This window comes from Lipotes vexillifer, unplaced genomic scaffold, assembly GCF_000442215.2.
Source record: "Lipotes vexillifer unplaced genomic scaffold, Lipotes_vexillifer_v1.1 scaffold1011, whole genome shotgun sequence".
Taxonomy (NCBI): Eukaryota; Metazoa; Chordata; class Mammalia; order Artiodactyla; family Lipotidae; genus Lipotes; species Lipotes vexillifer.
This window is the reverse complement of record NW_006787698.1, coordinates 795,941-811,943: the sequence shown is the minus strand read 5'-3', so window position 1 is coordinate 811,943 and position 16,003 is coordinate 795,941. Positions and strand designations below refer to the sequence as shown.

At 56.5% G+C, this 16,003-nt stretch overlaps 3 protein-coding genes across 3 annotated transcripts in view; all 3 read left to right on the top strand.

Moving 5' to 3' along the window:
• SEMA6B (semaphorin 6B) overlaps positions 1 to 187 on the top strand; it is an 11,862-nt gene extending 11,675 nt beyond the window's left edge. The window contains exon 17 of the mRNA XM_007460726.1: positions 2 to 187. Coding sequence (XP_007460788.1) covers positions 2 to 187 — 186 coding nt within the window. The remainder of the gene's footprint in view (position 1) is intronic.
• A 4,229-nt stretch (positions 188 to 4,416) lies between these two features.
• On the top strand, positions 4,417 to 6,471 carry LRG1 (leucine rich alpha-2-glycoprotein 1). Its single transcript, XM_007460532.1, has 2 exons — positions 4,417 to 4,469; positions 5,460 to 6,471. The coding sequence occupies exons 1-2, from the start codon at positions 4,417 to 4,419 to the stop codon at positions 6,469 to 6,471; spliced, it is 1,065 nt and encodes a 354-aa protein (XP_007460594.1).
• Positions 6,472 to 7,951: 1,480 nt separating this feature from the next.
• Positions 7,952 to 15,405, top strand: PLIN5 (perilipin 5). Its single transcript, XM_007460531.1, has 8 exons — positions 7,952 to 7,974; positions 8,768 to 8,849; positions 9,663 to 9,858; positions 10,798 to 10,880; positions 11,249 to 11,429; positions 12,333 to 12,532; positions 14,033 to 14,146; positions 14,367 to 15,405. Exons 2-8 carry the CDS (start codon positions 8,790 to 8,792, stop codon positions 14,895 to 14,897), a joined length of 1,365 nt encoding a protein of 454 aa, XP_007460593.1. The 5' UTR covers positions 7,952 to 7,974; positions 8,768 to 8,789; the 3' UTR covers positions 14,898 to 15,405.
• Positions 15,406 to 16,003: the final 598 nt, after the last annotated feature.

Genomic DNA, 16,003 nt, shown 5'->3' with positions numbered 1-16,003 from the left:
CCCACCGCCCACCGGCAGCCTCCGGAGGCCGGGCGCGCACGCCCCGCCCGCCGCCGCGCTGCGGCGCACGCCCACGATCAACAGCGGCGAGGCCCGGCCCCGCGGCCGCCACGCCCGGCCCGGCACGGACTTGGCCCACCTCCTGTCGTACGGGGGCCCGGACAGGACTGCGCCCCCAGTGCCCTAGGCCGGGGCCGCGCGCCTCGGCGGTGCCAGCCACGGGAACCAGGAGCGAGAGACCGGGCCAGCTCCGAGTGGGTGCTCAGACCCCCGGCCCAGCCGCGCGGGGTGGGGGGCGCCCTCCGCCGCCCGGAAGCACAAGGGGCTCGGCCCCCCGCCCCGCCGCGCCCGGGGCCGCAGGACCCTGAGGCGGTCTGGGGCAGGCGGGCGGGCGGGAGGAATGTGCTGTGGATTTGAGGTTGACCTTCTGCGCGTGGATTTTTGGTTTGTTTTCCAATTTGCTTTTCTTTTGCAGTTTTCTAACCAGTTGCACAACTCCGTTCTCGGGGTGGCGGCCGGGGGCTTGGCGGTGGGAAGGGGAGGGGGCACATCTGCAGATCCCAGCTTCCCCACCCCGCCCCACCCAGAGGTCCCTCCTCGACCCCGCCCCCGGCATGTATGTATGTGTGTGTGTGTGTGTGTGCGTGCGTGCGCGCGTGCATGCCGTGTCCGTGTGCAAGGGGCCGGGAAGTGGAGGGAGGCGTGCGCGTGTGCCCGCGGGCTGCTGCGGCGTGTGCGTGGGGGCGGCCACGTGCGGTGTGTGTGTCTGTGTGCGAGTGCGGAGGCCCCAGCGGCCTGGGCGTTGGCTGAGCCGACGCCGGGGCTTCCAGAAAGCCGGGGGCCTCCAAGGTGCCGGTTAGGAGTTTGTGGGGTGATGAGGAAGGGGTTTCAGGCAGGGGGTCAGGACGGCCTGCCCACAAGTCGTATTGGCGGCTGTCTAAGGGCTCGGGCGGTCTGGGAGATGGCGAAGGCGGGCGGGCCCCCCTGTAAATATGGCCCCAGGGTGGTCAGAGGGTCCCATGCCACCCATTCTCTGTGACCTCCCCCTTGACCTCCAGCTGACCATGCATGCCAGCTGAGTGGCCAGCTGAGAGTCCTGGACCCTCTCTGGAGTTTGCCTCCCCCAACCCCCCGTCAATAAAACTGTTTACAACCACCGGCCCCCAATGCTCTGGGTCTGCTCTGTCTCCTGGGGATGGGACTTGGACAGTGGCCTGGCCTGGCCTGGGGCAGTTGGGAGCACCTGGGAGAGTCCTGGCTGGGTCATTGCAGCAAACAGAATGATGGGGAGCTGGGTGTGGAAATGTGGAGAGTTGCAGGGGTCCCAGTCTTCATCTGGATGGGGGCCAGTCTCTGGTCCTTCAGCAAAAATTTATTATGCACCTACTGTGTGGAGACAAAGACCCCTGTCCTCATGGAGTTCGCAGCCTAATGGGGAAGACCAACCACATAAAAGCAAATTAAGACTTGATTTGAATTAGCAATATGTGTAATAATGAAAAAGGCAGATAATGTGTTAGGTAGGGGGTGATTGTGTAGTGGGGGGAAGTTGAGAGCCTGCCAGAGGAGGTGACATGTAAGCTGAAATAAGATGGGCTAGAAGGAGCAGCTGTGGGAAGATGTGCAGAGTGTTCTAGGCAGAGGGAACAGCCAGTGCAAAGGCCCTGCGGTAGGTAGGAAGCTTGGAGGAGGGCCCAGGCCATTAGTATGCCTGGAGCAACCACACTAGGTGAGTGAAAGGCGAGCAGCTGGAGATAAGGAGGGAGAGGAGCACAGGGCCCCAGGCAGGCAGGGCCTCACCAGTGAGGAGTACAATTTTTTTTTTTAATTGTGGTAAATAACATATACGATCAAATTTACCACTTGAACCATTTTTAAGTGTACTGCTCAGTGGCATTAAGTACATTCACACTGTTGTGCAGCCATCCCCACCATCCATCTCCAGAACTTTCTCGTTTTCCCAAATTGAAACTCTGTCCCCATGAAACACAAACTCCCCACTCCCTGCTCCCTCCAGCCTTAAGAATTTTAAGTGGGACAGGAAGCCATCAGAGAGTTTTAAGCAGGGGACATGATCTGATTTCATTTTAAGAGATCACTTTAGCATTATGTCCCTACAATTCACAACTCTTCCGGCCCATGTCGATTAAGCACCTACTGTGTGCTGGGCTCTGGGGATAGAACAATGAACAGGACAGAACCCCTGTCCACTGCTTATCATGGGGAGACTGATTGAAACAAAGAAACACAAAACACCATGACAGCATCTAGCAGCTCCTCCTGTACCTGTGTGTCTTTTTTCAGCTTGATTGAAATATATTTGACATATAAGATTGTGTAGGCTTCTGGTGCATATCTTGATGATTTGATATGTTTGATATATATTGTAAGATAATTATCACAATAAGGTTGACACATCCATTACTTCACATAGTTACTTTCTGTGTGTGTGGTAAGAACATTTAAGATCTACTCTCTTAGCATCTTTCAAGTATACTGTACAGTCTTGTTAACTAATCACCACGCTGTACATTACATCCTCAGGACTTATGCATCTTATAGCTGGGAGTCTATATCCTTTAACCAACATCTCTCCCTTTCCCTCACCCCTCAGTCCCTGACAACCACCATTCTACTCTTGGTTTCTATGAATTTGGTTATTTTACATAACTGAGATCACTCAGTATTTGTCTTTCTCTGCCTGACTTATTTCACTTAGCTTAATGCCCTCAAGTTTCATCCTCGTTGTCCCAAATGGGCAGGATTTGCTTCCTTGTTATGGCTGAATTATATTCCATTATACATATATACACCACATCTTTATCCATGCATCTATGAATGGACACTTAGGTTGTTTCCATGTCTTGGCTATTGTGAATAGTGCTGTAATGAACACGGGAGGGCAGATATCTCTTCAAGATACTGGTTTCATTTCCTCTGGATACATACCCAGAAGTGAGATTGCCAGATCATATGGTAGTTCTATTTTTAATTTTTTGTTTGAGGAACCTCCCTACTGCACCAATTTACATTCCCACCAGCAGTGCACAAGGGTTCCCTTTTCTCCACACCCTCACAACACTTATCTCTTGTCTTTTTGATGAAGCCATTCTAACAGGTGTGGGTGACATCTCATTGTGGTTTTGATTTGCATTCTCCTGATGATCAGTGATGTCAAGCACCTTTTCATGTACCTGTTGGCCATTTGTATGTCTTCTTTGGAAAAACGTCTACTCAGGTCCTTTTCCTGTTTGTGTGTGTCTGTTTTTGTGTGTCCATCTCTGCAGATACGTTGTTCTCTCCCGTGTGTCCTGCTCTGTCTGTGTCTCTGGGTCTGTCTATGTATTTTTCCCTGTCTCTTTGTCACTATGTATGTCCGTGTATTTCACGCAGATGGTTATCTGTCTTTCTTTATCTGTGCCGGTCTATGCCAGCCTGTGTGTTTCCCTCTCAGCCCGTATGTCCACTAAGACAGAATGCTTAGTCATCCTCACAGCTGAATAGGGACAAAACCCTTCAGAGATTGGGCTGGGAAAAAGAGGCCATAGCCAGGCATGCAGATAAAGATAATATATCACACCTGAATGTTTAGAACTCAACAAGAATTTAAGCACTGAATAGCCAAACCTGTGAGATGCAGTCAAACAGTTCTCAGAGGGAAGTGTGAGCCTTCACATGCACTTATTAGGAAATGAGAAAAGTCCAAAACAAATAGCACATCAGCTTCAGCTGAAGAAAGAAAGAATGGAAGGGGCTCTCGGAGACTGAGTTCAGCTTCCCAGATAGGGAAACTGCGGCCAAGAAAAGTTAAGCCACTTGCCCAAGTTCACAAAGCAGAGCAGTCACAGAAGAGCTGGGATTCAGAACCAGGTTTAGTCCCTCCCAGACCATTGTTCAAAGACTGTGGAGACTTTTGGCATCACTTGCTTTTGAATTCTTTTTTTTTAATTATTTTACTAAAAAAAAATATGTCATGAATATAAGACAAGTGTTTTTTTGTTCTCTTCACTGAGCTTCCTGGTTGCTCAAATTTATTATAAATAGTACCTCTTGCTCAAAGAGTTGTCCCCATCTCCCAGGACAGACTGGCGCCTTACAAACTTGACCCTTGATTCCTAGATTGGGGGAAGTGGGGACTCAGCCTCAGAGACTCTTGGGTACCCACTCCCCAAAAGCAGGACTCAGGGGAAAGAAAAACTAGGTAGAAGCAGGGTCGAGAAGGTGGTGGGCAGCCCACCTTCTGTCCTCCCCCTGCCAGGAAGCAATTTTGCAATCCTGACCCCTCCCTTTCCCCTGCCTGGCTCAGGTCCAGCCCCTAACGGGAACAGGATGTGGGTGGAGACTTCCCCATGGCTGGTGCCCCTGTCCCCAGCCCAGGCAGGTATAAGGCCACCTTGCCAGACCAAGGGAACCTGGATGGAAAAGAGAGAGGCCGCCATGTCCTCTTGGAGCCCAGAGCGAAAACAGAGGTAGGTCCCCACCCCGCCCACCCTGGGCAGGCCCGGACACCAGACAGTGCAGAGATACATGGACATTCCGTCTGACCCACTGAAGTCACAGGGCCAGACGTAGGCCTGCAGGCTGGAACAGACTGACACTCAGGCTCCATCTATGGACAGACTCATTCCCATACACACACTCCCTGCAGAAGGCCCAGGTGGTCCAGGGGCTGTAGTAACCAAGGATGTTCAGGTGGTCTCTAGGGCTGCTGGGCTAGGGCATTACTGCTGGAGGGACCGGGAGGAACAGAAGCCCCAGCCCTTGAAGGGTTCCAGTACCAACTGTAAATCTCATCATCCCAAAACCAAATGCCTGCCTCCAGACCTGTACAAGGCAGGATGCACTTTTCATGCTCAGAGTCCCATGTGTATCTGGAGTCCAGAACTTTGGAGCAAGATGGGGCTGGGCACAGATAACCTAGACAGGGCTAGACAGAAAGAGGAGCAGATGGGGAAACTGAGAATTCTGCTTGGGAGGGTCAGAGAAAGCTTTGTGGAAAGGAGGCCATTGGAGCTGGGGTTTTGCAGGATGAGTAAGAGTTCATAGGCTCTGCCTTCAAAACATGGAGCCAGGGAGACAAGAAATGACCCAGAAAACAAGTGAGAGCAGAAGAAATTAGCAAGTTGGACTGCAAATAATTAATAGTCCATTGGGGCTGGGCTGACAATGGGGAAGGGTAGTATGTAGGGGTCAGACTAAGAAACTCAGGTTTCACAGAATTCTTCCTGGAACAGGAGCTACTTCTGGCAGCTGGGGGTGGGGGGGCGGGGGTTGAGGGTGTAAGCCAGGAGAGGGGAAGGAGGGGACTACTACACTAGTCCAGGCCAGCAATGAGGTGGCATGGTCCAGGGTGGTAAAGTAGAGGTGGGAAGAAGCAGGCAGATTCTGGGTATCTTTTCACTTTGCTGGGTATATAATATTATTTGGACTTATTAAGCACTTTCTGTCATTGCCTGCAGCCCAGTAGGCTGGGACTCCCATCTTTCTAGAATCCTCTTCCTGCTGCTGTTATTTGTGGTCTCAGCCCAGGGGGTCACCTCAAAGCCAGACACCTGCCTGGTGTCCCACTCGGGTAACGGCAGCTCCATCTCCTGCCAACCACCTGCTGGACTCCCCCACTACATCCCAGCTGACACTGTCTACCTGGCCGTGGAGTTCTTCAACCTGAGTCAGTTGCCTGCCAACACCCTCCAGGGCATCCCTAACCTCCAGGAACTGCACCTTTCCAGCAACCAGCTGGAGGACCTCTCCGCCAAGTTCCTGCTGCCTGTGCCTCAGCTAAAGGTGCTTGATCTGACCCGCAACGCCCTGACCCGGCTGCCTCCTGGCCTCTTCCAGGTCTCAGCTGCCCTTCACACCCTGGTGCTGAAGGAAAACCAGCTGAAAGTTCTGGAGGCCTCATGGCTGCACAGCCTGAAAGCCCTGCGGCATCTGGACCTATCCGGGAACCAGCTCCAGACGCTGCCCCCTGGGCTGCTGGCCAGTTTCACCGACCTGCTCATCCTTGACCTTGGCAATAACCAGCTGGAGACTTTGCCCCCTGACCTTCTGAGCGGCCCCTTGAGGTTGGAACGGCTGCACCTCGAGGGTAATAGGTTGCAGGAGCTCGGAAAGGGCCTTCTGGTGCACCAGCCAAAACTGCGCTACCTATTCCTGAACGACAACAGGCTGGCCACGGTGGCAGCCGGTGCCTTCCGAGGTCTGCAGAAGCTGGACATGCTGGACCTCTCCAACAACTTGCTGACCACCGTGCCTGAGGGGCTCTGGATGTCCTTGGGGAAGGCTGCCGGGAACATGAAGGACGGCTTTGACCTCTCAGGTAATCCTTGGATCTGCGACCGGAAACTGGACGACCTCTTTGAGTGGCTGGTGGCCAATGAAGACAAGATGTTCTTCAGCAATGACACACGCTGTGCCGGCCCTAAAGCCCTGAAGGGCCAAATGCTCCTAGTGGTGGCCAGGTCCCCTTGAAGGCTGGGGGCGGGGTGGGGAGGCAAGGCTTGGCAGGACGCCGCACCCCACTTAGCAAATAATCCCACCTTCTAAGGGTGAGGCTGGGCTTCTCATAGTTGCCGGGACCTGTTTCGCCCATGTTGCCCCAAACACACCTTGGGCTCTTCCTGCTTCCTTGCCTCTGCTCAAGCTGTATCCTCTTCCAGAAATCTCTTTCCCCTATTTCCCGGGTCTCTTGGTCTCTGGCTTCTCCAACCTGTCCTGGCCACACTGAGGTTGGCTCAATCTGGCTCTGTCTCCCCCAGTTTCAGGGGTTCTCTGAGTGCAGGGCCTGGGGCTGGGTTCCCTCTTACTCAGCATCACTCGGTTTGAGGTCAGACTGGAAGGGGTTAATAAATAACTGTTGAACAGAATTGGATGTATTTGCTGTGTTCCTTGCATTCTCCCAAGGCGAATTCCCAGGTGTCCAGAATGAAGTAGAAGGAAAGGAGAGGCATGCCATGAAATCCCAAATCGATAGCAGTTGGGATCTGATGGCTGTCTGCTCCTCCCCCTTTCCCCATCCTTGGATTTAACTGGTAATAAAACCCTGACCATTGCCCAAGGTGTCGTTTTACCAGTGGATTCCTTCCAGAGCTTGTGTCCTGGGGAAGGTTTAAATTAAACCAGATTGCTTCAGGGCTCCAAACAATTTTTCATGCTGGCCTGTGATAACCAGGGGAGCAGCTGCCCAGGACAAGCATGGGCAGGCTGGATGGGGCTGAACAGCTGGGCAGAGGCCCTGGGGGCTGTGTTTTCACAGCTCCAGAACCTCAGGGCCACCTTCTAACCCAATGTTGGGCATGGTGGGGGTCGAGGTCAGACTGGGGGGACCCTGGGATGTTTGGGGCATGCTCGGTTTTTGCAGCTCCCTGGAAGGAGGGTCATGCCCACGTTGGTGGTCATTCCAGGTGTGGTGATGAAAGCCAGGGTTCTGCAGTCTGGCAGAGCTGTGTTTGAATCAGATTCCTCAATCGCTAGGCAACCCAGGGCAAGTAGTTTAAGTATTTTGATACTCACTTTGCTCATCTGTAAAATGGGGATCCAAGTGAATGGGCCGGCCTGTCTTCCGGCTTAGTTAAGCGGCAGGTTTTAAAAAGTAAAAAGAAAGACCATGAGGACTTGCCCAAGGTCACTGGGCGAAGCGGTGGGGGGCTGTGATCGCTCTCCATCGTCTCTGCGGCAACAGCAGTGAGGGTGACAGGTGGTCAAACTTAGCCAAGGATAGTAACTCAATCCTTGGCATAGAGCGTCCCCAAGTTGCTATGGCAACCGCGGGGTGCTCGGGGAGCCCCTGGGTAGGGCGAGGGGCCCCGGAGCCCCGCCCCGGACACGCCCCCTCAGGCCTCTCCCTATTGGTCGGTCCCCGAAGGTCCCGCCTCCAAGTCACTATAAGCGGGGCGGGGAAGGCTGGGGTCGGAGACTGGAGTTTAAGTCTGGGGTCTGCCGCAGCACCTTGGGGCTGAAGCTGAACGCGCCCGGGTGAGTGCCTCGCGGGCGGCGTTCAGGAGTGCCCAGCAGGCCCGGGGGCGCGGTGGGTGGGTGGAGGGCGAGAGTCCAGCGGCCTGGGGAGAGGAGTGGTGTGACAGGCTGGAGCAGGTGGCTGAGACCCTTGGCCCAGTTGGCAAAAGCTCAGGACCCAGTTGGGAGAGGAGTAGGGTTCTGAGGGCGCTGGGTGCGGACGGGGGAAGAACTGCAGGCGGGGAGTCTGAGGTCGAAGTCCCGCTCTGAGTCTACTTAGCTGAGTGACCTTGGGCCCACCATGGACCTGCTGTGTGCCTTAGTTTCCATGTATATCAAACTGGACTGTGGGTTTACTGGGATTCTGCGGCAACCACCTGCACTCCCGCAGGGGGCTGCTTGCACGGTTCCATCCTGGGCCAGGGCAACAGAGATCTTCCCTAACTGCAGCGGAGGCAACAGCCCACACAGGTGAAGGCATTTGCCCAAAGTCACACAGCAGGTAATGGTCACACTCGAACTCAGGTGTCTCTCTGCCCAGAGCCTATGCTTTGAATCACTGCAGGGCCTCCACTTTGTCAGAGGTTCTCTACTATGCACCTGCTGTGTGCAGAGCCCTGTGCATGCATTGTCCCTGCCCGGGGCGCTCTGAGGTAGGCATTATCATTACCTCATTTTGCAGATGAGGAAAATGAGGCCCCAAGAGGGAAGGAGACTTGCTTGGGTCACCAAGCCCAGCCAGACAGAACCCAAGGCCTGGGTGGGAGCCGGAAGGGCTGACGTGCAGGGGCCCATCACTCTGTCCTGCTCCCAGGGTGACCCTGTTTGCAGTCGGCATGTCAGAAGACGAGGCGGCTCAGGCCCCCAGACCCAGCTTGTGGGAGCAGGACCAGCAGGTAAGGGGCTGCACCTCCCATGGAGCTCGGCACGGGAGGAGGTGGGGGGGCAGTCCCTCCTGGGACAGTTTCAGACTGGGTCCCCCTGCCCTTGCTTCAAGCACCTTACTCTGAGGGCATTTTGGAGCGTGGTTGGGGGAGGCACATTCTACCCATTTCCCAGAGGGGCGAAGTGAGGCCCAGGGAAGGGTGTGTCTCTGGGGTGTGTCTCTCCAGATACTCTCAGCCAGGTTACCTGGCCTCTGCCCAACTCTCTCCCACTCCCATCTCTGGGTCTCTACCTGTATCTCTGTTTCTGTGTCCACCATCATGGCACTCTTAACAACAACAATAATAATAGTAATCACGGCCTATACTCTGCATCATTCACTGTTCCGAGTGCTTCACATATTGTACTCCTTGAATCCCCATCACAGCCCTAGAAACCCATTTTACAGATAGGGAGACTGAGGCACAGAGCAGTTCACGCACTTGCCCAAGCTCACACAGCTTGGAAGTGGAGAACCAGAACTGAACGCAGGTGGTCTTGCTCCAGAGGCTGTGCCCTTAATGACCAGACACTAATGGCTCTTCCCTCAAGGAGACTGAGTCTTTCAGAACCGGTCCCGCTCTGTATATGCTGTTGACAACAGGAGCTCTAGGCGCACCTCGGTGTGGGTGTCCATTGCCTGCATGCAGCTGCGCTCAATATACTTCCCCCCCACCCCTCTCACCTGCCCCTCGTCCCAGCCCAGAGAGGGTGAGTGGGCTCTCTAGCATGTGGCTGAGCACCCCCTCCACCTGGGACCCCTCTGATGCCACCCCTTCCTGCAGAACGTGGTGCAGCGTGTGGCGGCCCTGCCCCTGGTCAGGGCCACATGCACTGCAGTCTCCGATGCTTACAGCGCCGCCAAGGACAGGCACCCGCTGCTGGGCTCCGCCTGCCGCCTGGCTGAGCACTGCATGTGTGGCCTGACCACGCGTGCCCTGGACCACGCCCAGCCGCTGCTCAGCCACCTGCAGCCCCAGCGTGAGTCCCCCTGGCCAGAGTCCTGTGTCCTGTGGTTTGTCCCACTGCCCCACCCTCTCATGCTCCACCTGCATGACAGGTGCTGCAGTGGACCCCCTGAGACGGGTGTCCCTCTGCAGTCTCACCTATGCTGTGTGCCTTTACTCTGTCCACCTGCCTGTCCCCCATCCACCTGTGTCATCCCCTCTCTTGGTCCTTCTGCCTGTGCCATCTCACCCTCCATTCTCTGCCTGTCCTGTCCCCCATTCTACCTGCATCCCTCGTGCCCTCTGTCTGCTTATTTGTCCCTCTGTAGTTTGATCACCTGCCCGTCTGCCCTTAGCTGTTTCCTTGGGGCCCCGCTCCTTTTGTCCCCATCTTGTCTGTCTCACTGTCCTCCTCCCTTTGACTAGCCTGATGTGCCTTGGGTCGCTTTGCCTGTCCAATCTCCCTCCCCTGTCTGCCCCTTCCTCCACCCGTCCTGAGCCTGTGACCAGCTCAGGGGGTCCAACCTGGCAGTGGGGTTGGGGGACAGAGAGACCCTCGGCCTCGCATCTGACCAAGGAAGGGGATCACCTGAGGGTCCCGGCCCAGGGCCTCGCCTGCCTCCTTCTCAGCCGGCTTGTGTGACCTTGAGCCTGCTCGCTGGGGCGTCTGAGCTGGACATGGGTGAGGAGTCACCTTGGTGCTGGCAGCAGCGGTGGCAGGGCAGAGATGGGAAGGGCAGAGAGGCAGGGTCCAGCCTGGTGGCTCACCCACAGGCTCAGGGTCCCGGCCCCTTGCAGGGGGCCAGCCAGGTGCCCCCTCTGTCTTTCCCTCCGTGTGTGTGTGTGTGTGTGTGTGTGTGTGTGTGTCCTTTTTTCTCTGCCTCTCCCTCCAGCATCCCCTCCCTCTATGTCCCTGTGTCCCTCTCTCCCTTGACATCTCCCCAATTCTCGCTCGCTGCCTCTCTGTCTCCAGTGGCCACAGTGAACGATCTCGCCTGCAGGGGCCTGGACAAGCTGGGGGAGAAGCTGCCCTTTCTCCAGCAACCTTCAGAGACGGTACCCAGCACCACCAGATTGTGGGGAAGCTGTAGGGGGTGGAGGTGGCAGCGAGAAACGCAGCCTGAACACCTGGGCCAGCTGGACTCCAGGACCCAGTCAGGTTTTGGTCAACTGGAACAAAACAGCAGCCAGATGAAAATAATTCACACTTGTGTTTACTGAGCACATAATATGTGCCAGCTGGTGCTGGGAATCCCTTCAGCAACCCCGTGAGGAAGATTTGATTTTCCTCCATTTTATGAGGGGAAATTGTGGCCCAGAGCCAAACAGGGGCCAGGGGTCCTTGCCTCGCAGCCCCAGGGAGTTGGGGGCAGGGGAAGGGAGCCGGAGACCTACAGCAACTGGAGCTGGGCCCCTTCCGCCAGGTGGTGACCTCGGCCAAGGACGCGGTGGCCAGTGGCGTGACAGGCATGGTAGGCCTGGCTCGGCAAGGCCGCCGCTGGAGTGTGGAGCTGAAACGATCCATGAGCCACGCCGTGGACGTAGTGCTGGGCAAGTCAGAGGAGCTGGTGGACCACTTTCTGCCCATGACTGAGGAGGAGCTTGGTAAGGCCAGAGCCCTCCCCGCTCGCCCCTGAATCCTCCTGCCCATCCCTGGAGGTTATGGATCAGAGAGGTTCCGGCCTCACCCAAGGCCACATAGCAGATCAGTAGGGAACATGGAGCTCCAGCCCAGGCCTGACCTCCCCCAACCCGCATCCTACTAGAAACCTGACTGCCCAGAGCCCCGAGAGTATATGGAGCTTATAGACTTGAGGGCCACGGCCTCCAGCTGGTGGCCCTCCATACTGTAGTAATTGGCCTGTGTAATGCCTTTAAAATGGTTTAATTCATCACATGCACTTAAAAATCAGGTTTTGCCCTACAAATCCTGATTTCTAACTTGCCTTGGAAAATCAGATATTTGGGTTGAATGGCGTCCTCCCCTTTACATGGTTCCCTTGAACCCCACCATTCTCCAGTGTTCTGCATCTAGTCTGTTGACCCTGGAGACAATCTGACTTCCAAACCCTGCTTTATGGCACTGGAGGAACATGGGGCGTGCCCCCTCCTTCGCAGAAAGGCTGTGAGCCATTTTTGAAGCACCTTCTGTGGGCCAAACACTTGTAAGCAACTCTTTCATTATTATAAGCTCCATTCACAGGTGAGAAAAATCGAGGTAGAGAGACCCGGGGTTCGCACCGAGGCAGTCAGTAAAGTGGTTACGAGTGCCTAGGTTCGAATCCCGGGTCGGCCTCTTGCACCCCGTGGGACTTCACCTCTCTTTACCTTGGGTTTCCTCATCTGTAAATAGAGCTAATAATAGTGCCTACATCGTAGGGCTTGGGGACGGTCGCATGAATTGATATTGTAGAGGGGAAATATACAAGCTGTGGGAGCCCATGGGCGTGTCCACCCAGAAGCGGAGGGCGTGGCCACGCTGACTCCCCTCCCCATCCCGTCCTCCAGCGGCGCTGGCAGCGGAGGTTGAGGGCCCGGAAGTGGGCTCCGTGGAAGAGCAGCGGAGACATCAGGGCTACTTTGTACGCCTGGGTTCCCTGTCGGCACGGCTCCGCCACCTGGCATACGAGCACTCTCTGGGGAAACTGAGGCGGAGGAAACACCACGCCCAGGACACGCTGGCCCAGTTGCAGGAGACTCTGGAGCTGGTGAGAGCCCTCTGCCTGCCCCCCTTTCCCACCCCGTGATGCCGGCCAGCATGCGTGGATTGAGTGCCCGCGGACTACCTGGTCCCCTGCTAGTCTGAAAGGGGGAGGCGGAACCGTGTATGTGCAGGGCTGGGGCAGAGGAGGGACCCGGGGCTGGAGGCATTCAGTGGGGTCAAGGCTCAGCCTGGGGAGGCAGGAAGAGGTTTTGTGGAGGAGGGGAAGTTATAGGCCGTTAAGATAGATGGGAAGAGAGTGAAGGTACCTCTTCCCGGGCTCTCCCATCACCAATCACGATCTTCCCAGCCTTTAGGTTCTAGCTGATAACCCAGCTTCTTACCCCGTTGTGCATCGCTCCCTGCTCCAAAGGAACATAACAGCTCCTGTTTTCTGGGTCTGATGAGCTCAGACGCCCCTAACCTGCTCCTGCTGCATCCCTCGCCCCATCTCAACTGATGACAGACCTGTCCTTCCAGGGCCTCAGGCCAAAACCTGGGGGTCACCCTCAACTTCCCTCTCCTTCTCTCCCACATCCGACATATCAGCCGGTACTGTTGGCTCTGCCTTCAAAGTCCACCCAGAACCCGCCCACATCTCCTGCTTCCTCTTGCTCCACCTGGGTCCAGCCCCCATGATTACTCAACCTGGTCCTGGTTTCTCATCCTGGAGCCCACAGTCTGTCCTTCCTGAAGCAGCCACCAGAGGGCACCTATGAGCACTGGAGTGGGCTAATTTCACCGAGCAGCGTGTTCTCAAGGTTCATCCATGTTGTAGCGTGTTTCAGAATTTCCTTCCTTTTTAAGGCTGAATAACAGTCATCCCTCTGTATCTGCGAGGGATTGGTTCCAGGACCCCCCACGGATACCGAAATCCGAGGATGCTCAAGTCACTTCTGTAAAATGGCACAGTTCTGCATCCACAGAGTCAACCAACTGCGAATCTTGGTTGAATCCACAGATGCAGAGCCCGCGGATACGGAGGGAAGACTGTGTGGATCACAGTTTATTTCTATTAATCTTCTAATACCTGCCCTGTCCTGGGCACTGAAGGCCCAGTGGCCCCCTCAGGACACTCACAGTCCAGTAGGGGGACTAGGGTCATGATGGGAGAGCATGCTGGGTTCTGTGGGACCTGGAGGAGGGATCCACCCAGCCAGGAGCCGGGGAAGGGAGGCTTCTTGGAGTGGGTGACGTCTACAGTGAGACTTGAACTGAAATGAACCAGGCAGCGGGATGGGATGGAGAGGAGTGTTCCTAGCAGAGGCACAAGCATGGGCAAAACCTGGCAGTGAGTCTGAGTTTCAGGGGAACCACAGGTCTCAGGTCTGGCCATGGGCAGGGGAGAAAATGGGCAGATCGACCAGGCTGGATCAGTAGGTGCGGAAGGTTTGCATACAGTGGATGTTCCGTAAGTGCCTATTGAGGCCAAATCCACGCTAGGGTCCTGGTTCCCCCAACACTCCAAATCCTCCAGTTCTGACTAATATGGTCCCCGTCCCCACAGATTGACCACATGCAGTGCGGGGTGACGCCCATCACCCCAGCCCACCCAGGGAAGGTGCATGAGCTGTGGGAGGGCTGGAGCCAGCACTCCCCAGAGAACGGCTGCCGCAGTCAGGTAAGATGGCGTGGAGGAGGTGTGTTGGGGGGGGCGTGGGAGGGGTTCTGGATCTGCCAGGGGTTGCCAGAGGCGGGGCTCCAGCCAGCTCCAACCAAGTACTGAGGTCAGCTGGTTGGAGAGTCCGTAGGGAAACTGAGGCAGGGCGGGGGTCCTGTTGGGGGTCCATCCGGGACACCCAGGCCCCTCCCTTCTCCCCCCGCCACCCGCTCCCCCGCAGGCAGAGCTGGAGACCCTGGTGCTGTCCCGCAGCCTGATGCGGGAGCTGCAGAGCACCGTGGATGCGCTGGAGACCAGCGTGCGGGGCCTGCCCCCCAGCGCCCAGGAGAAGGTGACCGAGGTGCGGCGCAGCGTGGACGCCCTGCAGGCCGCCTTCACCGACGCCAGCTGCTTCGAGGACGTGCCAGCGGCCGTGCTGGCCGAGGGCCGGGGCAGCGTGGCCCGGGCCTACACGTGCGTGGAGGAGCTGCTGGAGCTGGTGGTGCAAGCCGTGCCCCTGCCCTGGCTGGTCGGGCCCTTCGCGCCCATCCTCGTGGAGCGGCCCGGGCCCCCGCCCGACCTGGAGGCCCTGGTGGATGAGGTCGTGGGGGGTCCTGACCCCCGCTGGGCACACCTGAACTGGCCGGCCCAGCAGAGAGCCTGGCAAGCCCAGTATGGGGACGGGATGGGCCTCCCCGGGGACATTCCCGAGGAGGAGCCTGAGCCCCCCAGCCGCCGCAAGTACACCCTGATGCCAGAACTGGACTTCTGACCCGATGGGGCCATGGGGCCGCGAAGGCAGCTGGAGGCTGTTCTGCACCCCGAGATCCCTGCTGCCCCCTAGCAGCCATGCATCAGCATTACTAGCCGATGCCTTGGCCTTGGCCCAGGCACAGAGTAGGGGGCTGGGGACCTAACTCTGAATCCTAGACCAGCTTCACTGATATTAGACCATCCCCAGTCTTCCCCTTGGACATATGAGGACTTGAACCTAATTCAGGTCTGACTAGCCCCAAGCTGCATTCACTGGCTGTGGTCCCGCATTGCCCCACCCCAAGAAGCTGATCAAAACTCCCCAGAGAGTCGCATGTTTTGCCCAGATAGAAGCACACGCTTCTGTTTGGGGTTTTGAAAAGTGAGTGTCCCCTTCCTCCCCCAGCTTGGCTATCCCGGACTGAGGGGTGCCCAAAGATGCTTCAACAGCTGGACCTGCCACACCCACTTGCTTTGCTGTTTGGGGTTTTGCTTTCCAGAATAAAGGTGCTTCGTGTTGTCCAAAGGCCAGTGGCCTCTGTTCCAGCCGAGGTGGGTCTCAGTGGCGGGGTGCTGGGGGCCTCAGAGGTGTGCGACTGTATGGCACAAGCCAGGGTTCGAAATTTGAAAGGAGTGATGCGTCCCTGACCAACTTGACATCTTGTCTGGAGTTCCACCGTTAGTGCCCCACCCACCCGGGTTAAGCATTCAGATGTAGTTTCCTGGAATGGAAGCTGTTCCCACTTTAATGAATTTCTTGGAAACTGCAAAGGATCAAGAGGAGGGGGCTGAGAGGGAGCAGCCCCTCCTATGCCCTCCTCACTGGACCTGTAGGAGCTGAGCTTGCTGTGGCTTCTCTGGCTGCACTGGTCAGGATGGGGGACACAAACGCAGGGTAAGGGGCACAGGCCAGTCTCGTGGGGGCACCCTGTCCTCTGACCGTGTTCTCGGCTGTCCCTTAAACTCCCCTGTGGCCAGGCAGGGTGTTGAGAAAGCACAGTCTGATGTGGTGAGGTCAGGGTGTTCCCTGGCTTCCTTGGGACCTGGTCCAGGGGTGGCTCTGAGAGTCCCAACCACTTCCCACCAGTTAGATTCACTTCCCTGCCCCTCCTCGGGAATGTCTGT